The sequence below is a fragment of the Sminthopsis crassicaudata genome, chromosome 3 (assembly GCF_048593235.1).
Source record: "Sminthopsis crassicaudata isolate SCR6 chromosome 3, ASM4859323v1, whole genome shotgun sequence".
Taxonomy (NCBI): Eukaryota; Metazoa; Chordata; class Mammalia; order Dasyuromorphia; family Dasyuridae; genus Sminthopsis; species Sminthopsis crassicaudata.
Window position 1 is genome coordinate 546,291,787 of NC_133619.1, and position 23,375 is coordinate 546,315,161.

General features: G+C 34.0%; 1 protein-coding gene across 7 annotated transcripts in view; it reads left to right on the top strand.

Annotated features, from left to right (window-relative positions):
* The window catches only part of MRE11 (MRE11 homolog, double strand break repair nuclease), a 74,544-nt gene extending 51,536 nt beyond the window's left edge, over positions 1-23,008 (top strand). For 6 of the 7 annotated variants that reach the window (XM_074304498.1, XM_074304500.1, XM_074304499.1 and 3 more), the window contains 4 exons: positions 10,598-10,656; positions 11,798-11,865; positions 19,749-19,824; positions 20,021-23,008. In XM_074304498.1, coding sequence (XP_074160599.1) covers positions 10,598-10,656; positions 11,798-11,865; positions 19,749-19,824; positions 20,021-20,149 — 332 coding nt within the window. In that variant the 3' untranslated portion in view covers positions 20,150-23,008. The remainder of the gene's footprint in view (positions 1-10,597; positions 10,657-11,797; positions 11,866-19,748; positions 19,825-20,020) is intronic. The other variant, XM_074304501.1, reaches the window with a different exon arrangement.
* Positions 23,009-23,375: the final 367 nt, after the last annotated feature.

Genomic DNA, 23,375 nt, shown 5'->3' on the forward strand with positions numbered 1-23,375 from the left:
CTGTCACCCAGTCATTCTTTAGGATAAGATTAATTAGTTGCCAGTTACTTTTTGATCTCTTTTTCCTGGCCTTATATTGCATTATGATCTGAAAAAATGCATTTACTATTTCTAATTTTTTGTATTTGATTTTGAGATTTTTATGTCCTGACACATGGTCAATTTTTGTATAAATTCCATGATCTGCTGAGAAAAAAGTGAACTTCTTTACTTTTCCTTTCACACCTAACTTTCTAACATTTTGTTTACCTTCTTTCTTATTTATTTTGCGGTTTGATTTATCCAGTTCTGAGAGAGCAAGGTTGATATCCCCCTACTACTATAGTTTTTCTATTTCTTTTCGCAGCTCTCTTAACTTCTCCTTTAGGTAGTTAGCTGCTATACCCCTGGGTGCATATTAGTGGGATTAGTAGTAATATTGCTTCATTATCTATGGTACTCTTTGATAAGATACAGTTTCCTTCCTTATCTCTTTTACTTAGATCCATCTTTGCTTTTACTTGAACTGAGACGAGGATTGCTATCCCCTGCTTTTTTTTTCTTCACTTGAAGCATAATATATTTTGCTCCAACCCTTTACCTTCACTCTATTTGTATCGCTGTGCTTTAAATGTATTTCTTGTAAACAATACATTGTAGGATTCTGTCTTTTAATCCAGTCTGCTATCTGTTTCCATTTTATGGGAGAGTTCATCCCATTCACAGTTATAATAACCAATTCTGTATTTCCTGCCATCTTCTTACCCTAGGTTATGCTTTTCTCTTTCCTATGCCCTTTCCCTCCTCCCCAGTATTTTGCTTTTTGATGACTACCTTCCTCAAACAGTCTTCCCCTTTAGATCCCTTTCCCCCCTTTTTATACCTTTCCTCTAATTTTTCTGTTTTCCCTTCTATTATAGTCTTTTCCTTTCTTTTCACTCTTTCCCTCCTAAGGGAAAATCCCTAAGGGGACATTTTTCTTTATTATACCAAATATGTCTGATATTCTCTTTTAGAGCCAAATCTGATGAGAGTAAGATCCACATAATGCTCATCCCCCTCCCTTCATTCCCTCAATTATAATAATTTTCTTTGCCTCTTCATGAGATGTAATTTCCCTTATTTTATCTCCTTTTTCCTCTTCTAGTATGTTCCCTTTTCCACCTCTAGTTTGTTTTTCATATTTTCATAATAAAATCAAATTATACCCACATTTGCTAAATATACCCATAACAATAATATAGTTCTCAAGAGTCCTTTCCTTTTAACTTTTTATGCTTCTTGAGTTCTGTGTTTGGAGATCAAAATTTTTGTTTAGTTCTGATCTTTTCATTAGAAATAGGTGAAATTCACCTATATCATTGAATATCCATCTTCCCTGAAAGATAATGCTCATTTTAGCTGGTTGGTTATTCTTGGCTGTAATCCCAGTTCCTTTGCTTTTCAGAATATCAGATTGCAGGCCCTGGGATCTGTTAAGGGGAAAGCTGCTGGGTCCTGGGTAATCCTTATTGTGGCTCCTCGGTATTTAAATTGTTTCTTTTTGGCTGCTTCCAATATATGTTTTCCTTGGTATAATAGTTCTGAAATTTTGCCATGATATTCCTTGGGGATTTAATTTGAGGGTCTCTTTCAGGAGGTGATCAGTGGATTCTTTCAATGGCTATTTTACCTTTTGATTCTAAAATATCAGGGTGGTTTTCTTTTATGATTTCCTGTAAGATAATGTGTAGCTGCTTTTTTTCATCATGGCTCTCAGGAAGTCCAATATTCCTAACATTGTCTCTCCTAGATCTATTTTCCAGGTCAGCTGTTTTTCCTAGGAGATATTTCATATTTCTTCTATTTTTTCATTTTTTTGTTTTTGTTTGACTGATTCTTGAAGTCTTATTGAGTCATCCACTTCCATTTGTTAAATTCTAATTTTTAGTATATTATTTTATTGGATTACCTTTTTTAGCTCCTTTTGCAATAGACCAATTAAATTTTTTTGTTCATTGCATTCTTTTTCCATTTTTTCCATTCCTTTTTTCAGTGATCTCATTTCATTTCCCCATTTTTCTTCTAACTCTCTTTTAAGATCCTTTATGCAATCTTCAAAGAAAACCTTGTGAAATGGGGACCAGTTCATGTCTCTCTTTGGGGCTTCTTCTGGAGTTGCTTTGCCTTTAGGAATTTCAGGATTAAAAACTGTCTATGGTGAGAGTTATTTTTGGTGTTTTATTCAGTTTTTTGAGGCTTGAGGTCTGTTCAATGAAAAGGGGAGACAGCTGCTTTAATTTGCCCTGGGGCAGTTCTGCTGATTGATTTCTAGTGCTGGGTAATAAGGGCTAGGACCTGCAGTTCTTCTGGGGCTCAATGGTTTACAATTTGTCTTTTACAAAAGGCAAATCTGCCAAACCACCTGTGAAAAACTTAAGCAATGTACTTCCACTCTCTGAGTCTTTATTTTCTCAGCTATAAAAAGAAAGAATTGGACTAAGTGATCTTTAACTTCTAAATGCTACAATCCTGTAATAGATTCTAGTCATAGTCATAAATATTAAGTTAGTCTGTCTTGGCTGTAGATATTTTCTTTGTGTTCTTAGTTGTTTCTTTTATATAGTTAATTTTAAGTATCATACAGTCATTTTAACTCATAGATCCAACTCTTAACATACAGGATATCAAATAAGCATATAGAAAGATGTGTTCAGAGTATTGTACTTGTTCAGTAAGGACCAAGACAGTTGATTGTAATGGTGTTTGCCCCATTTTACAGATGAGGAAACTGAATTTCAAAGAGATTAAGTGACTTGCATGAAGACTGGTGGCTAATTAGTCTAGTGAAATTTTTTTTTTGGGGGGGAGTTAGAGGGGATTGAACAAGTTAGTGTTAATGAAAGTGCCTATGCGCCTTGTCTTCCTGAGTACCTCCTTGAAGTCAGTAATCATGTCTTATATTTTGATTTCACTATCATACTTTGCCTCTGAAAATGAAGTTTTTCTCAACCGCAGCTCTACTTTTTGGTACTGTTAGTGAAATGAACTGCTTCAGGATACCTGGGTTCTCTTTCATCAGAGGTATTCAAGGAGAGAGAGATTAGATGACCATTTATTTATTGTTGTAGTGAAAAATTTTCTTTTTGAAATGTGGACTAGATGGTCAATGAAGGAAGGTCCTTCTAGTTATGAAATTCTGTGATTCTGTATTTTGTTGTCAGACTGAATAAACTGGACAGTAATAGTATTTATTAAAGATTATATGCAATGTGAAATTCATTTCATGGAACTGATTTTACCAGTTTAATTAAAATATAAATCAGCAGGATAGGTTGGACTTTTTAACTTTCATTGAAAATGTATTTGGATTTAACTTTCCTGGCATTTTTTTCTGAATTTGGAGACTCACCTATGAACAATTGCATTAGGAATTAGGTGGCTCAGATTCTAATCCCAATTCTGTCATTAACTCATTTGTGTGTCCTTGGTCAAGTCATTTAACTTATCTGGGCTTTAGTTTTCTTATTCTGAAAATGAACATTATTCTGCATGATGTGATTTTTTTACATTTATGATTTTGACATGTCCTTTATATGTGGAAAGAGAAGGGACCTATATTTTGTTCCCCTTAAGGTATTAATAGTATTGCTTGCATTCTGTTATTGAATCATTTCAGAATCTGACTGGTATGCCAATGCGATTTTCAGAGAAACTCCTCAGTGAATACTGCCATGTCACCAAATTATAATGTAAATAAGGATTATATTTATCATAGATAATATACAGAGCCAAGGGACTAATTATTGTGTCACAAGTGTCACAGATTGGCACAACTAATCATTAAAAAGAGAAGTGACTTTCTTTTGGAAAGAGGCTATGTAGCTAAAGCAACTTAAAATAGAATTTTATTTTCATTGACTTCAGTATCAGTCAAAATGTTTTAGGTTTATTGTTAGTGTTTGTGGTAATTATGAAACTCAATGTTACATTAATTTGAAGATTGTTAGAAATACCAGTATGCTTTTTATTTCTTCTTTATCCATATGAGTGAATTTAATGGTATTGATAATTTGTGATAAGTCTTTGAAAAATGAGTTTTAATTGGATAAGAATTCATTCCAGAATTAAGTTTAGTGAATTTTAAATCTTTGCAATTATATCTGTGATATACTAAGTACACTCTTGCCATAACAAAGGGACAAACCTATTTTAAAAGTATAGCTTTGCTGTGAGGAAAAAAGTGAAATTGTTAATAAACTGCTATTTTTCTGTTGAAGCTACCCTGAAGGGGATAGTACATTAGCAACCAAAAAAGAATATTCTTAAAATACTGTAGAAAGAGACAACATTCAGAAGGAAATTGTCTTGCATTTCATGAAAGTCGTCCATTGTGTAAATGATGCAGAATTATACTTTCTTTTAAGCCACTCTGCTTTCTTTCTTTGCCTCTCTTTTGCTGCCTTTGCTTTTTTCACCTTTATCAAAATAAGTAGAAGATTGGTTTTTGATTTAGGTGAAGGAGGAAATCATATTCATATGAACTTTTTAGAAAATGGTTTTAAGGCGGCTCTTTTTTTAATTAATTTTTTTCAATTAACAAGCATTTTTTTTTTATCCTTCCATATAACTTTTTCCCACTGGGGGAGGGGGGAGAACAGATATTATAACAGATATTCAATAGTTGAACCAAAAAATCAAAAATACTAGACTGATTTAGCCACTAGTTTTCACACAAAGTACTTAATCTCTTTGAAATTCAGTTTCTTCATCTGTAAAATGAGACAAATAACAGCATTACAATCAACTGACTTGAATTTTACTAAATAAGTGCAATACTCTGAACACATCTGTCTTTGTGCTTATTTGATGTCCTGTATGTTAAGGTTTGGGTTTGTGAGCTAAAATGATTGTATGATACTTTTAAATTAGTTATATAAAACAAACAACTAACACAACGAAAAACCAAAAAACATTGACTATGTCTAAAAATATTCTGCATATTTAATCCATTATCTATCTTTTTTTGTTTTTGTTTTTGCTGAGGCAATTGTAGTTAAGTGACTTGCCCAGGGTCACACAGTATCATCTATCTTTTAAAAGAGTTGGTACCATTTTTCATCATCAGTGCTCTGTAGCATTGATCAGAGTTCTTAAATCTCTCTCTCTCTCTCTCTCTCTCTCTCTCTTTTTGCTGAGGCAATTGAGGTTAAGTGATTTGCCCATTGACGTACAGCTAGGAAGTGTTAAGTGTCTGAGTCTGGATTTGAACTCAGGTCCTCCTGACTTTGGGGTTGGTGCTCTATCTATTGTACCAACTAGTTGGCCCTTAAGTGTTTCAAAGTTATTTATTTTTACATTGTTGTATTTGAGGAAAATTGTTTTCCTGGTTCTGCTCACTTTATTCTTCTTAGTGCCTTTAAAGTCTTCCCAGATTTCTCTGAAACTGTCCTTTTTGTTATTTCTTATAGCCTAATCACATATATATATATATATTTTACTAAAGCTTTTTATTTAAAAAACATATGCATAGATAATTTTTCAACATTGACCCTTTCAAAACCTTCTGTTCGAAGTTTTTCCCTTCTTCCCTTCACCCCCTCCCTAGATGGCAAGTAATCAGTCCAATACATTAAATATGTTAAAATGTCACATGTTTTTTTTAACAGATTCCTCAATTGATGGTTATTCCCTAATTTTCCTCTTAGTTATCACCAAAAAAATATTCGTGTGTGCGCACACACGTGCGTGTGTGTGTTTGTGTGTGTGTGTGTGTGTGTGTATGCATATATATATGGGTTGGCACTACTTTCACAGAATTTAACATTTAGAAAGGACTTTTCTGGCCATCTACTATAGCCTGTACCTGAAAAACGATCACTTTGTACAACAAACCCATATTTGATGGTATATTCGACATCTGTCTTCCCCCACCTCTTTGCTAAGAATTGGTAGGTGTAGCTTAGCTTCATTTCTTAGGGAAATTAGTTATTACAATTAATCAAGAGTTTTGGAGTGCCTTTTAGTTTTGTTTTTATTCATATTATTGTAGTAATCTTATTTAATTCTGCTTACTTTGTATTGCTGAAGTATTCCCATGTTTCTTTGATTTCCTTATCTTTATTGCTTCTTATAACAATCCATTACATTCTTCTATCACAGTTTGTTCAGCCATTTCCCAATTGGTGGGTCACTCATTTTGTTTTGTTACAACAGAAATTACAGCTTTGAATATTTTGACAAATTTTTGTCTTTGACCTTCTTAATAGCTCAGTAATAGGATTGTTGTTGAATTTGTTTCAGTTGTGTTCAGTTCTCCCTGGAACCATATGGGCAAAGATACTGGAGTGGTTTACCATTTCGTTCTCCATTTCATTTTACAAATGAGGAAATTGAGGCAAATAAGGTTAAGTGATTTGCCAAGAATCACACAGCTAGTAAGTATCTTAGGCTGAATTTGAATTCAGGTTCTTCAAACTCTTGGACAAGTGCTCTAACCACTGTGGCATTTAGCTGGTTCCAGTAGTGGATATCGTTGTGTATGGAAAAGACTTTTCTTACGTAATTCCAATTTATTATCCTGAACAATTGCGCTAGTTCATTCTTGGTACCTATCTTTTCACAGTCCATTGTTCAAAGTCACAAGGTCAGAGTTAAGTTAAAAACCCAGGTACTCACATAGGTTTGAATTAGTGAAGTAATACTATAAGTAGAAAGATGACGTGTGTGTGTGTGTGTGTGTGTGTGTGTGTGTGTGTGTGTGTGTGCGTGTATTTTCTTTAATACATTACTTAAGACAAATTCTATATTTTTCTATTTTCAGAATTTGAAACTAGTGTTTTTTCTTAGATTTTCAGGGGTATATCATGAATTAGTTTGATCTTTTGTTTAAACCAGTATATCATGAGATTAGCAAATATTTGAAAAGAAACAAAGAGCTAGATGCTAGCAATGTAACTAAATGTGATACACATTAAACAAAAAAAACCCTTTAAAGAAATTTCACTTCTTGTATACTCCTCAAAACCAAGCCACTGACATAATAATTATGAATATTCAATATCTCTAGTTCACCACCTATCTACCAAGAATAAGGAAATGTGTTTCATTATTTGTCTGCTGGCATCAGAATTAGTTATTATATTTAATTTATGTTCTGCTGGCTTATATTGTTTTTATTTGCATTATTGTAATTATTACATACCTTATTTTCTTGGTTTTGCTTTTTTCGTTTTTCTATTAGTCCATTATAAATCTTCTCATGTATTTTTCCAAGTTCTCCATATTTATCATTTCTTACAGTGCAATAATATTTGTATGTCATAGTTTGTTCAGTTATACTTTAGTTTGTGGGCATTTCCTTTGCTTCCAGTTTCTTGTTACTACAAAAAAAGTGTTGCTTTGTATATAGAAGACCTTTTTTCTGTCATTAATTTCGTAAGTGAAATCATCATATGATCAAAAGGCATAAGAATAGGTTATTGACTTAGCTTAATTTCAACTTGTTTTCCAGGACAGTGGACCTAACAATCTATAGCTTCTCCAGGAGTGTATTATTGCATTTTTTTGCTAAAAGGGAAGATTCATTTGAGGGCAATGGCAGATAGGGAAGAGATATGATCATAGTATAAAAATAAAAAGAATCAATACAATTTTATTCTAAAGTAAAACAATATTTTTATCAGTGTGCCTGTTTCCTCATAGCCTTTAACACTGGTTATTTTATCTTCATCATCCTTTTCAATTTGATATAAATTGAAATCTCAAGAGTTGTTTATATTTGTTATTATTAATAGTGATTTGGAACATTTTCATATGATTATCAATAATTAGCAGTTCTTACTTTGTAAACTGTTTACTTCCTTTGGCCACTTAACTATTGGGGAGTGAGTCCTAATGGTTTGTCTGAATTATGCTTGATATAAAGATTTTCTAATCCAAATAGTTTCTTTTTGTAATTAAGCTGCACTAATTTTATTTGTGCAAAGGGTTAATTTTATGTAATTCAAATTGTTTTGTTTTTTGTAGCCTCTATTTTTTGTTTTGTTATGAATTCTCCAATACAGATTTGAAAAGTGAGCCTGTCTGTTCTCTAGTTTTTTTATGATGTGACCTTATGTTGTGTACCATTTTAGAGCATATTGTAATATGTGATAGAGAGGTGAATCTGTACCTATTTTCTATCAACTTTTCTAGTTTTTCTACTAATTTTTATGGATTAGGGAGTCCTTCCTTTGAACAATTTGTTTTCTGGGGTTAAACAATCTCCTGCTGCTATGCTTGCTAGCTTTTAGGTCTCTTGTCTCTTCTATTTCATGGACCTACTTTTCATGGACTTTCCATAGAAAATAGTTTTTTTATGAATACTTTTTATAATATGGTTTCATATGTGACAATGCTAGATCTTGTTTCATTTTTTAAATTTCCATGAATTTTCTTATCCTGGCAAAATTTTGTCACTGTTTTTGTCAGTATTTTGTATAAAGCTCTGTCAAGTGACACGCAGTAGTATAATTATATGACACAAAATCTCTGAACTGAATGTTAGAAACTTAAATATGTAATTTGAATTTAAGGTCCCTGGAGTAGAGTTTGTTTGCTGCGTTTTCATTAATGTGAAGTAAAGAAGGGCTTAGAAAATCCTAAAAGGAAGAATTTTGTTATACTCAGATAAAACTTAAGGTTCTGAAATTATATTTAAAGGAGACATTCTTAGTCAGAAAAAAAATTGTCTGTGCATTCACTTACTTTCTTTTAAACCAAAGACAAATATGTGATATCTTTGAAAACTCTTAGGACTATATTTTCTAATCACCAAAGATTTTATTTTTTGCATGTGATGTTGTAGGCTCCCATATAATACCCTACTTACCTGTTTTTTCCTCTAAATCCCAAGGAATTTGTTAAAAACATCAGATGAGATAATATTTATTACAAAGCACTTAGCAAAGTGCCTGGCACATAGTTGATACTATATAAATATGTATTTCCTTCCCTTCTGTAGAGATATGATTTTTCTTTTTAAGTTGGCATGGCTTTTTAAAACTACTGACCTTGTTCTAGCTTCTTAGATGTAGAGATGGAAGGATCATATAATCTAATCCCTCAATTTAATAAATGAGGACATTGGGATCTGGAGAAGTTAAAAGATTTTCCTAATATCTTTTAGCTAGTAAGTGGCAGATCTGGGTTTCATAAACACAGCTTTGCACTGTATATTTAGCATTCTTTTTACTGTACCATAATAGCTCTGTCATTAGAGCAAAACTAGAATATACATATATATATATATATATATATATATATATATTATATATGTGTATATATATATTATGTATACATATTATATACACACACACACACATATGGCATAGGTGCTGCTAGATAGCAAGTATACTCTATATAATGACTTACATCTTATTAGTGATGTTTTATAGTCTTTACTATTTAGAGACAGAAGTTGCTGTGTCCCACACTGCCACGTAGTTATTACAAAACTCACTTTTTTCTATCATTGTCTTTCTTCATAATAAGGACACCTTGTTGTGTCATATCCTCATGCTGACGTTTAGATGCTACTCCTTTACTTTCTTTTCCATATTTTCTTTCTTGTCATTGATTTTGTTCTAATTTTTCAGTTTTCCTTTGAAAATGTTAACCTTTTGTGGGTTTCACTTGTCAATCAGAATACCTCTTTTCTTCTGTCCTGTAAACCAACAAAACAATATGTTAACATGTTTGGCATAACTTGTTCTTGGAAATATTGTTAAGCAGTATTTAGGAACTACCTCTTTACCATTAAAAAAGAGTTTTAGTTTCTCTTGCACTTTTCTTCTCCTCCCAGTCACCTCTCATCCCCATCCCAAATTCCTGGAGAATTTTGAACAAAGAAATGAAGCATTCTGTGAGGCAAAGTCAAGGAAGAAGTGTATTCTAGATGGGATGAGCAGTGGAAAATCCTGGAGGCAGGAAAAGTACCAGGTGTGAGAAACGGAGATCACATGGCCTGGAAAGATTGTAGAGAATGGGAAGAAGAGTAATGTATAATGTAGTAGGTTGGAACCATGTTGTTAAAACTTTCAAAGCCAGAGGACTTTATATTTTATCACATAGGCAATAGGGAGCTATTGGAGCATTCCAGGTCATAATATGTATCAAAAAATATATTTTTCTGTTGGGTCATATTTTAAAATATTTCTTTCAGAAAAACAAGTGTTAATTTGATGAAAAGAGAAGTTTTGAGACTGACAGTATCTCTACTACCTTCTGTTGAGCCAAAAGGATGGATAGAAACATCCATACCAAACCTATTTGTAGGCTTCTCCAGCTGGATTTTTCATGGTTTTTCTAGTCATACCTTTATTAAGTAATCAGATTGAGTTTTAGGTATGTTACAATTATAGGGTAGAACAATTCATAAAAAACTACTACTATAATATCTGAATAAACTGTGCATTGTACATAAGAATAGAAGCTCTTCAGATTAAAAGGCAAATTCAGAGCAAATTATTCTAAAATTAGTCATAACGAGCAATTGTAAACAAGACTTGGAAAATCTCCAAACAGAAATATGCAAACTCAATTTTACTGTTTTAAAAAGAAAAAACATACATTGTGTGTTGCATTTGTTTTATTTTAGCTTTTAAATCTGCACGACAACAACCCACCCGTAGTGCCACCAGTAAGAATTACTCAGAGGTAAGAAATGTTTTTTTTAAATGCAATTTTTTTTGGTTCTGCAAGTAGATTAAAAAATAAGAAAGAAACTCCATAACAAAAATTTGCATTTTTAACTTTCTGTATTGCCTGTTTGGTTACAATTGTATATTAGAAATATGTAAGGTATATAGAAATATATAAGTATAAGAAATCTTCCTATTTTAAGTTCTGATTCTTTGATTCTTGTTCTAAATCTTTAACTTTTTCTATTATTCCATGCTGCCTCCTGTCAGCCAGGTTTGGATGCAGTTTGATCATCTGTTAGCAAAAGTAACAGGCCTTTATAGAAATTGAAACTCTGAACTTGCTTCATTAATGCCAAGTTTTAATTAATAGAAATAGCTGACCACAGTTGCTCCTTTTAAAGATAGATGACCCAACCTTGGAGTTAATAAGATGTGGGCTAAAGTTTTGCCTCTGATGTACTAGTTACGTAACTCTGGGTAAATCTCAATCTTCCAGTAATCTAGACAACTACTATGAGCTTCATTGGTAGAGGGAGTTTCCATATTGAGAGTTTTCCACACTGATGAAATATTATAGGTTTGGTTCTCTAATGAGAAGGAATTTTGTATCTGACTTTCAGTTATTAGGTTGAGGGTTATTGATTTTTTTATTGATTGTCAAATTCTCAAAGAAGTGCCATATAGGGTGAACACTCCTGCATACCTACCACAACACCTAGGTCATGTAGATCAGAGAGCTTATTAAACTTTTTTCACTTACAACCCTTTTTGCTGGAGAAATTTTTATGTGACATGAAATATATAGATATATGAAATAGATATACAAATCAAACATTTACTGATGATCATAATTTTGCAACCTCCACATTCAGTTACAAGGCCTCAGTAGAAGCTGGGGTGTAAAGGACCCATTTTAGGTCATGGTGGGAAGTAATGTGTGTGACTTTTTTATTGCAGAATGGCATTGGCAGAGGATCAGAAATAAGATAGTTCTTATGAGCATCATACTGCTAACATAATAATAAGCAATATGTTTTCATTTAGAAAAAATCTAAACAATCTAAATCTAAAAATCTAAAAAATCTAAAAAACAGTTTTTATTCAAGCATTCTAATTTTTTGAGAAAATTTTAGATGTTTCTTTTTCTCTCTTAGGTTATTGAAGATGATGATTCTGACATGAATGATGACTTTTTCCCCACTACTTCTAAAGTAGATAAAAAGTAAGTGCTATGACATTTTTGAATAAGAGATGTTTAAAAAACTTAAAATAAAACCCACTTTCATCTGTATTGTTTCCTTATTATAGAAAGAAACTCTTTTCATTTAGATTAATTGTATTATATAGTCATACATAGTAAAAATAGATTTTAATGCCATTTCAGTTGGTTATTGAGTAAAGCAACTATATATATATATATACTATAAATAAGTATATAAGTATAGATTCTTCCTCTAATGCCCCACCATGATATAGTGGTATAACCTTAGGATTTGGAAAGGCATTGAAGAGAGGCCTAGTGATAGTCTGTTTGTGTGTTCCTACTCTGAGAAAGCTCTCTAATATTCTGCAAATCCATAACAGCTGTTTTTATTCTGTGTAGGCAATCTCCTCACTTTACTACTTTCCAGTTGCACATAGCTGTCTGAAGTCCTGGCAGAGTCCCAAATCTATGGTTAATCATAATATACTTGAACTCATTCCTAAATAATTTACATACTTCTCTGCTGTCGTATTGTCTCTATCCCATTGAATCTGTACCCCCAGATGCCATTTTTCAGACTTCATTCTTCTTCCCATTGTACTTATTAATGTTTCCTTTAAATCAATAATTCCATCATCCCACTTTAAAGTTACCTACTCCTTACATTGTGAGCTCTGTAAAACTGGCTCTTTAGATAACAAATTATCTTTTATCTTAAACTTTTTGCTTTCTCACTGCTTCTATTATCTTGTATTCATTGAAACTTGGCTTCCTTTTGCTTCCATGGCTACACATTTCAGCTCATAGTCTCCAACTCACTAGTTTTGATATAGGAGTGGAAATAGTCTTTTGCTTTCCCTATTGCTACTTCAGGCATTGCCTCTACTACCACAACTCTGTAACTTTTCTTCCTTTGAGGTTTATTTGATTCATATTTGTCACTGAGTCACGATTCTGGTACTTACTGTCTGCTTATCTCCAGGTTCCCTAGAAAATTAGCTCTTGAATCTTTTCCTGCTATTGGGAAATCTTTTCAGCATTTAGGTATTAAGGAGTTGTAAGTTCCATAAGATCTGAAGAAATTGAGTAGAAATTCTCTCAAACTTTACATGTCTGAAATTATGCAGTTTTAGAAAATCTGCTTCACTGATACTGCATGTCAACCACATTTTAAAGTGAGTAAACAAAGTCACTATTGTGACTTATGGTGTATGAATAGGATGGAGCACAGGCCAGTTGAATATGCATTTTATCCAGAGAATCACACAAATCAATATGAATAGATGAAGCCAGGTTATTGGCCCAGAGCCCTGCTTTATTTGTCGAAGTTACTCAAATTTGGTATTTTTCTTAGTTCAAAAATATTAGAATATAGTGTTTCATAAAGGAATACGGTTTGGATGGGTAATTTCATTGCTGAAGGGAACAGTGAGGTAAGGAAATACCCTATATGAGTACAAACTTTTGATCCTAATGCAGGACTTCTTAAACTTTTTCCCATTTGTGACCCTTTTTCTTCTGAGAAATTTTTATATGACCCTGAGTACATAAATCATTGTATGACCCTCACATTCAATTACAAGACCCTATATGGGGTCATGAACTACACTTTAATAAGCTGAGTCCTAGAACACTGACAGTTTAAATTACTTTCCAAGGGTTGAATCCACATCTTCCAAGCTTTAAAACTTATTTTCTACCCACTAGACTGAGCTACTTCTCCTGTATTTTAAAGTTTGTAGCAATGTCCTGAATTTTGTATGCTACATTTACTAAATTGCCCTTTATTTTATTTGCATGTTGTTAATAAGGTGAAGGAGAAAAAAAAATAGTTTTATAATTTTCTCAATTTGAAATTTGAATTCTCAGTTTGAAAAATGAGCTAAATGCCCAGAGGACATAAAATCTGAGTTAGGAGTTAAAAGAATTATATTTGTTTGTATATGCATATTGTGTGTTTAGTCAAGCCATTTAAATGCCTCTACATTTTGCTTCATCCTGCTTCTCTAACTTTATTTCATTTTACTTTCCTTTATCTACATTTCATTCAGAGTAAGACCACTTTTTCCCAGTTTTGTCTTGATTTGCACTCCTCTGTCAAGTCCAAGCTAGCTCCCTGTGAAGGACTCAGAATAAGTCCTTGTCAGGATAAGCAAAAGTCTTTGCCCCACTTTGGGCGCCAAATTGTAGTGTCCTGTCGTCTCTCAATTGTAATCCTTCTCTGAGAGAAGGTTTCTTTTCTGTAAATCTTTTCCTCTGTGAGCAGGTTTCTTTTTTTTTTTTTTTTTTTAATCTTAAAAGCCTTTATTATACCTACTCACATAATGCCCTAACTGATGCCCTGACTTGTTGGTTCCCTGGTGAACACCTGGTCAGAAGACCCATGTGTTCACTACCAAAATCCTTACCTCTTTCGGCTACCCATCTTGGCTTGGCCACCCAGGCTAGGAGCCAGGGTGAACAGCACGAGGTTAAAGAGGGCGGTTGCTGCCTGCAGTGGGCTTACATAGGGCCTGTGAGGTCACACACACAGCCAATCAGCGAGAGAGTCACCCATTACGAAACTATCTCAATATGGCCAGGATCCCGCCCAAGGGCAGTCCTAATATCCACAGAAATTACTTCTGGGCCTCAATCTCCCGATGCACTGTGTCCGCCCATTTAAAGGGCCCTTACAATTCCCTTTCTCTTGTTTTGCGGGAACCGCACATCTCACCAAGCTAAACTTTTAGCACCAGCTATAGTTCACTTGATCCATGAGATGACAGTGTTATGCCCAAGGAGGTACAAAGCAGCAGATCAGTAAACAGAAGTATGACAATGAGAACCAGGCTCAACAGTGGCCCAAATGTTCAACCCATTAATCAAAGTCATACTCGATATAATATGCCAAAGAGGTTGGATGCCAATGAGGTAGGATGTCAACACTGAGGTGGGAAGTCAACAAGGTAAAACATCACAATTCTAGTTAACAAATATTAGTAGGTAGGTTGTCACAATTCTAGTTACATTTATCACAGTTCTAGACCAATTCTAGTTTCTTACAATTTTCTGTTGCACTTTTCACACTCCTAGAACAATTCTAGCTTATCACAATTCTCAATTGCACTTGTCACAATCCTAGAACAATTCTAGTTTATCACAATTCTCTATTGCACTTTTCACAATTCTAGAACAATTCTAGCTTATCACAATTCTCTATTGCACTTTTCACAATTCTAGAACAATTCTAGCTTATCACAATTCTCTATTGCACTTTTCACAATTCTAGAGCAATTCTAGCTTATCACAATTCTCTATTGCACTTTTCACAATTCTAGAACAATTCTAGTTTCACAGGTGCACATAAGCAAAGTCATGTCCAGTAACATTGTCTCAATAACAATGGCAGGTGGGTGTGTTGGTTTTTCACCCACTAATTTAAAAGCATAGGGCAAAGCCTCTTCCCAGGCCACCATATGGCAAGTGGCCACGGGAGAAGCAAGCAGGCCCATTGTCCATTTACAGTCTTTATATCGCGTATCACCCAAAACAGTCCATTTCAGCTGCAACACTGGAACTGTGTCTGGTGTCTCTGGTGTCACGGTCAGGAGGGACGTTGCTGTCATCAGCGTCTGAAGGGCTGCGGACATCTGGCTGGTCCCTCTGGACTGTTGTCTGGTCCTTTTCTTGGATCCCCAGGTTACAAATGTCTCTGGTGGGGATGAACTCTACTGCTGGATCTGCACCTAGGAAGGAATGTACCCAGGGCCCAACTTGGGCCTTTCCAAATGCCATCCAGGCCTTTCCACATCACAGTGGAAACAAAGTTGTTGTCAAAAAGATCAAAAGTCAGACAAAAGTCAGTCAGTTTGTCACTTAGCTGCACTTTCTATGTATGCCCGAAGTGCATTGCTAAGGTAAAAGGCAAAGAATTTAAAATTGTAAAACCAAAATAGATTAAAAATATAAAACCAAAATAACTTTAAAATGTAAAATCAAAATACTTTGAAGATGTAAAATCAAAAATGTTTAAAAATGTAAAATCAAAATTTAAAAATTGTAAGCAATCACATATCCCAAAATTCCCTTCTCTTGTTTAGAAGAGAAGATCTTGGGGATAGTCTGTGCAGTAATGACTTTACTAGAACACTCGGCTATATCCCTGAATTCTTTTGCCTAAAAATCAAAGTTTGAATTTCTGATACCGAATTGTACTCCAGGAGTGTGAATCAATAAATCTGATATTACTTTTCCTCCTGGGTCAAAGATCACACACTGTCTATTTATTCTAGTGATTAAAATAGCAATTTTCCAACCCATTCTAAACATAAACACTGTTTTATAAGTACCCGTAGGGGGTTGGGAAATCAAGCTCACCTGTGGAAGTGGAAAATCCGCGAGGTAATAAAAGAGGAGTTCCAACTCTCCAAAGACGATCCTAGCAGTTTTACAAGGATAAAACTCCACTCTCTCTAACTGCAAGATCTTATCCCTGTAAGGTTTCTTAGAAATTAACTGAACTGTATTTTTAAAACTTTTCTGATTATACTCAATACCCCACAATTCCTTTTTGCCTTGGGGCATAAAGCCTACTCCTGTCTTTTGAAATGAAGACACAGGAGTTTTGAATGGATTAATGGGCAGTGCTGATGATATTATCGCCCTTCCTTTTCCTCCCCCTTCTCCCTTGGCCCAAGAAGGTGAGGCAGAGGGAAGAAGAATTGGAAAATCCCCCAAAGGCTGATTTAAAATCAAACCTGAGCTTTGCACATAAAAAGAACTAAACTTCTTCTCAATGGAAGAGTAATCAATAAATTCCTCAAAACAACAATGCAGGAGGTAAACCAACAAAATGCTAAGAAGAATTTCTACAACTGAAATCCATGTGGTTCGTTTATTTCCTTCCTTAGTTTCAGCCACTGGTTTGAACTCTTCCTGTTCTATCTGTAGTAACCTAGCTTTTTCTTCTTTCTCTAGCTCAATCTGTAGTTTAACCTGCAATTCCAGCAACTCTTGCTGTGGCATTTTATACTCTATACTGTCATACATACGCACTAGCTCTAGGTTGCTCCCTCTCCGAGCTATATTTAATGGGTGTGGGGATAGCCTTCTCGGAGCTTGATTACAAGCTTCCTGCTGTTCTTCAGTGGTGATCTTTGTTAAAAGATCTTCCATCTGGCTCTTTAACCTCTTTATATAATAAGCATTATGTTCAGCTGTGTCCTTGAGTCTGATCCCAGATTTACCTGGGTCCATATTGCTTCTCTGTCTTCCCTCCTAAGTGGCGTTTCTACCGGATCTTTCAGAATCTTAATTCTGAATATTAAATATTTTCAAAACCTGATAATTCCTGATGCGTCCACCACGTTGGGCGCCATTTGTAACGTGCTCTCCTGGCAGTTACAATTACTAGTCTGTCCTAGACCCACCAGAGTACCTTTGACCACTGTCCTTTGCAGTGTGAGCTCTACCCGGCTCGCCTCCTCTGAGGCCTTCTAAGGTCTCTGGCCACAATCTCTTGAATCTATAGCTTAGTAACCGGTAGCGCACTCAAGAACAACCACATGTAATCTTAAAAGCCTTTATTATACCTATTCACATAATGCCCTAACTGATGCCCTGACTTGTTGGTTCCCTGGTGAACACCTGGTCAGAAGACCCATGTGTTCACTACCAAAATCCTTACCTCTTTCGGCTACCCATCTTGGCTTGGCCACCCAGGCTAGGAGCCAGGGTGAACAGCACGAGGTTAAAGAGCTGTGAGCAGGTTTCTTGGGAGTCTTCTGGATCCTCTAGCCAGAGCGAAGGTAGAATCTCACATCCTTTTCTTCCTGAATCCTGGCTCTGAATCTCCTCCAGCTTCCCTGAAGTTCTCATGGGAAGTCTTGCCCTTGACCCAATCCAGACTGCCGCCTCAGACTCACTGCTCCTCTTTTTATCCTCCCAGAGAATGGGCTTATGGGTACTCCCAGGGGCTTGTGGGAACTCCTTACTGACCAATGAACTTGCTCCTTTTTAAAGGTGTGTAAACTCCTTTTCAGAACTCCTTTTAAAGGTGTGAACTAAAAGTGTGAACCCTGAACTAGAGAATTAAGTACTGACTTAGCATCTAGTAAGAACCTAACCTCCTCCCTTGTGTGTGATATACTCTCTCCACTTCAACACCTGTTGAAATTCTTTCTTCTTTAATGGCCTATGTGGCTTGTGTCACCTCATCCATGAAACTTTCTTTGATCAACCCCCCCTAACCACACATCTTTGTATTCCCAGAACTCAGCATAGTACCTTTCATATTATGAATTTAATTAATATTTGCTTAATAAAGTATGGCATTTGATCAGTAATCATAGATGAAGAGAATTATACTGAATACTTTTACTTCAACATACTTTAAAGGTTCTCTGACAATTCATGTTGATAATTACTTTTAGGGATGTAGATTGCAACCTATTCGTGACTGTTCATCCTTTGTAATTCCTATCCATATCCTTCATTAAATTAAACTCATCACAGTGAATATAACCAGTGTATTAGGGGTCTTTCCCAAGTTCTACTAAAATTATAAGGATACAGGGGAATATGAGATTTGTCCATGGACCTTGTGAATAGCTCATCTTTTTACTTTGAGCACATTTTTAATAATGCTTCTCCCTTGTGTTGTGTAGCATCCTGCTTATGGCTATCATGTGCCTCTCCATTTCCCTTTGACAATTTCACATTTTCAGAGGTTATAGTAGTGAGAATAGTTCTGAGATGAGCTCATTTATATAATTGTACTCTTTATTAAAAAAAATACTCATGACCAGTTCTACAGGTTGTTCACAAAATTACATATTGTAGATTGAACAGATAAGCTTGTTTTATCTATTTGGTTTTTCTTATACAGATTATAAGTCACATTCCTTTAAGTGATTTTGAATCTCACATAGGAGGTTCTGCTATGTTCAGTGTAACATATCAATTAGCCATCTGCAAACAGAAGCATCTGAAGGACCTCACTATGAGGAAATATATCTGCCATTTCATAATCAGTGACCAGATCTCCACGAGAGTGGCATATATCTTTAAAGAACATATCTTTCTGTAGATGATGTTTTGTTTGATATTAAAAATCTAGAGCATAATGTTATTTCTACTATTAAATCTGATGCAGAATCTTGACATGCATAGAAGGCATCTTATATTGAAGGAGAGCCTTTAAGACACTATTTTCTCTGCTGAATCAAATATTTTTTATATTGAACGGACAGTAAGCATAGTAGGTTCTTTTATTCTCTGCATCTTTCAGTCATTTGTATGATGGTAAAGAGGTGATCTTTTATAAGTATGCCTTACAAAAGCAATCTCTTCAAAATTGGACTTTGCCATTTTTTGTCATTTTTGCCAGTTTGTGGTTATGAAACAAACCCTCAAGATTGTTTTGATTTTGCATTTATTGGTAGTGATTTGGAGCATGTTTTCATATGGTTGTGAGTATTTTATAAGTTTGTTTTTTTTTTTTTTAAGAATTTGATCTCTTTTGATGACTTACCATTTTGGGGCTGGCTGTTATGTTATACATTATTTGTTTTAAAAATATTGTTTGGGGGCAGTTAGGTGGTTCAGTGGTTAGAACACCAGCCCTGAAGTCAGGAGGATCTGAGTTCAAATCTAGTCTCAAGACACTTAACACTTCCTAGCTGTGTGACCCTGGGCAAGTCACTTAACCCCAATTGCCTCAGCCAATATATAGCTATATATATAGCTTGAATACCAAATCTCTATCAGAGAAATTTGATACAAAGATTTTTTTTCCCACTTGACCTTTTTTTCCTCTTCCTGCCAGAATATAAGTTAATAAGAATGTAATATAACTACTACATTGTTTTGGAAAATTCAGTGAATTCTCTTGATGAATTCCATCTCTTTTAATGTTTAAGGTTCTCAAGCATCTCCTTTAGCAGAAAAAGTTCCCAGAGCCAGACAGGTAAAGGAGTTGATTTTGAATCAGATGAGGTAAGTTATCATTGTTGTTACAACTTTGATTCTATTTGTACAATTAACAAATTCCCAATACATTTCTGTAGATCTTTTACTAAAAGAAATGTCTAAATAATTCTTTTATTCCACTGACTTTATTCATAAGTTTATGTGTTTTTAAAGTGTATGAACAACTTCCTTCCTCCCTCCTTCCCTTCCTTCCTTCCCTCAGAAAAGAAGTACCTGCTGTGTAGGAGGGCAGCCAGGTCAACAAGCATTGATTAAACACCTACTATATACCAGGCACTGTGCTGGGCTTACAAAGAAAGACAGAAAAGAGCCCCTACTTTCAAGGAACTGACAGTGCAGTGGAGGAGACAAAATATAAACAGCTATGTACAAACCAGACCTATGTACAAACAGGATCTATTGAAGACAGTCACAAAGGGAAGAAAGCATCATTACAAGAAGTCTGGAAAAGCTTCATGTAGAGGTGGGATTTTAGGTGGAATATAACGGAAGCAAAAGAGAAGGGAATGGAAGCAACTCAGATTCTTACTTTTAGTTTACAGTTTCTCCCAATTTTTCTCAATTAGTATATTTGATCATGTTTACTTGGCACCAGACTTTGTTTTTCTCACCCCTTTTATCTTGAGAACTTATCTTTATATCCTTATTTGGTGTATCCTCTGATTTTAGTCATGTGGGGTGATCAGCATTTCTTGATTCTTTGGAATGTCTCCCAATTTTGACCACTCTTTTTTGTCCAACATAAGCACATCTTATGACCAATTAGTTAGGGGAGATACCTATGTAGTAGCCTTGGGCAAATCACTTCATCTCATTTATCCGTTTGTAAAATCTTCCTCTATGAAGATCACATGGAATCATGGATATGAAAGTATTTAGTAGTATTATCTACAGTAAAATATTATGTTGTAAATATATAGGGATATTATAATATTCTAATTGGTTAGATTTTATATAAGTATATATCATCGTTGAAAACTGACATTGGCTAAAGTTCACAGAATGGAAAGAACAATTAGCAAATTCTATTTTAGTTTAGACAATTTTTGCTAATGGTAACTATGGAAATATTTTCATTTTCACACTTCAAAGAGACATGATTTCTTAAGTGTGAATATTCCATTTGTCAGTGCAGATTGCTCACTAAAGTTCTCTTGACTTTAGCTGACAATCTTTATTAATTGCTGGAAAAAATTAATTCTATTGATATATACCTTTCCTTATTTTATTAGGCCCATCCTTAGATGACCTATACTCATCCCCCTCACTAATCCATATTGTGTGTTCATGAGCCAAATTATTCAATATCATAGTCAGATTTAGCCAACTCTTTTATCTTCTCACAAACCCTTCAGAGCAAACAATGTCTAACATAAATAATTTGCCTGAATTAAAAGAAAAAGAAATAGCGAATTATAGAATTTTATAATTGTATTTCCATCCTTCAGCCACATTATACATTCTAAATTAACCTCCAAGTTTCTATAGGCTAGTAATCGATAATTGAATTTATCTCAAAATGTTTTTCTTTGCAGAAGCCATTGGGCTTTAAAGGATTTTAGGATTTTTCTGCTCTTTTAGAATATCCATGTGCATCTCATATCCTTTTGATTAATTTGACTAATGGATTATTAATAACTGCATACCTTATTGACAGTCACTTAATTATGTTACATAGATGATATCTAGTACTTATGTTCTCTTTATTTGCCTTTAACTGTATTTCTCCATAAAAAAAGCTTTTAGAATTCAAATACTATAGCAATGGCCTTATTCCAGATATTATTAAAAGGTAGATTTACTGGCTCATTGCTTTTCTGTGACTAGGAGATTAACTGTTTTATTTCCAGTTTTGATTGTAGAATCATGAGGTGAAACCCCCAGAGATGTAGAATAGGAATGTAAGATAAAGATACTGGACAGCATCATAGTTCCTGAGTTAGATCTTTTCTGTAATGTAATTATTGTGTTGACAGTAGATTCCCAGAACAGTTAAATCTTTATTTGCATATAAGGTCACAGAAAACATTCCAGAAGCCTTTGGACTTTTAAGGGATTTAAGGATTTTTCAATACACACCTCACATCTTTTTAATTTGTCTGACTAATGGACTTTTAATATATTTACTAGATATAGCTGTTTAGGTATATGCATGTATATGTGTATATGTATGAGAGAGACTGACAGACTTTTAAAATCTTGAATACTCATTTTATGTCTATACAGGAATAGAAAGCAATTTAATTACCTTGTAAGTCTCTCATTTTGTATGTTTATGTAAATCTTCTTAATGGTCTATATAGTCTCAGATTTAAAAAAACAAGTAAAATCTTTTAAAAAGTGATAAAAAGCTAATTTATTTTATCATCTTGAGTATTTCTTGCTGTAGCCTAATTTTTTTTTTTTTGAGAGAAGGAATTAAAAAATAAAGGCCTCATTTCTTTGTGATGGTGGAGAGCCTTAGAGAAAGAAGAGTGAGACTTAACCTACAGGGAAAAAGAACGTGAGAAAATCTTGGTGCTTTGTTCCTTGTCAACTATTCTGCCTCTTAAACTTAAATGAAGTATGAAAAGCTTTCCATTACAATAATACTTGTGTATCATTTCAGGATGATGATGATCCGTTTATGAACATGAATATATCCAGAAGAAACAGAAGATAATTTCTGTCAGCTTTTTGATAATGACACTTTTCTGAAATGCTCAGGATTCATGAAACAATCAGAAAACATTGCAGATATTATGTATTTGCATATATTTCTTAAAGACTATTAAACATTTTCTTTTAAAATTGTATTGTGGTGAACAGCAGTGGAATATTTTGAAGTAAAAGGATGATTATTAAAGATACTAGGGTATAAAAGTCTATATTTTTTGAATATTTTCTATGGTTCAGAGATTTTAATTTACCAGTCTTTGCAAATCTTTTGTTGCAGCTCCAGTATACAGTTAACATTGTTCTTTAATATTTTTATCAGGATGTTACTACTCTCTGGGAGTAACATTTATCTAATACACATATGTGTGTGTATATGTTTATATATATGTGCACACATATATATTAGCATATAGATTGTTTTAGAGAATATCTTTATTTTGTTCTTGTAATGTTGGTTGTAAGAAGGAAGCTTAAAAATATCAACCTGTATTTCTACTCCGAAACAATAAAAAATTGTTAGAATTATCAGATGTAACTATAGTCTGAAAAAATTAATTTATAAAGTTCCTTTTTCATAATCCAAATTAATTATTGGGCTCCTGGTAGTAAAATTAAATGGGCCAAAAAACAAGCAACAAATACTACGGTCAAGGCTCCCTTTCTATTTTGAATTGCTTTTCTTTTTCTTTCCTTGCTTAGTGTTAATTGATGTTTTTCAAATAATTTCACTTCAGTACAACCAACACTTATTTAGCATTTACTTTGTAGAGCACTGCCCAGATTTCTAGAACACAAAAAATTTAAACAATTTCTTCCATCATGAGATTTACATGTGGACTATGTGCCATATGTAAGACTTAAAAGGCTCAATGCTTCCCCCAGAGTAGATGCCTCTTGCT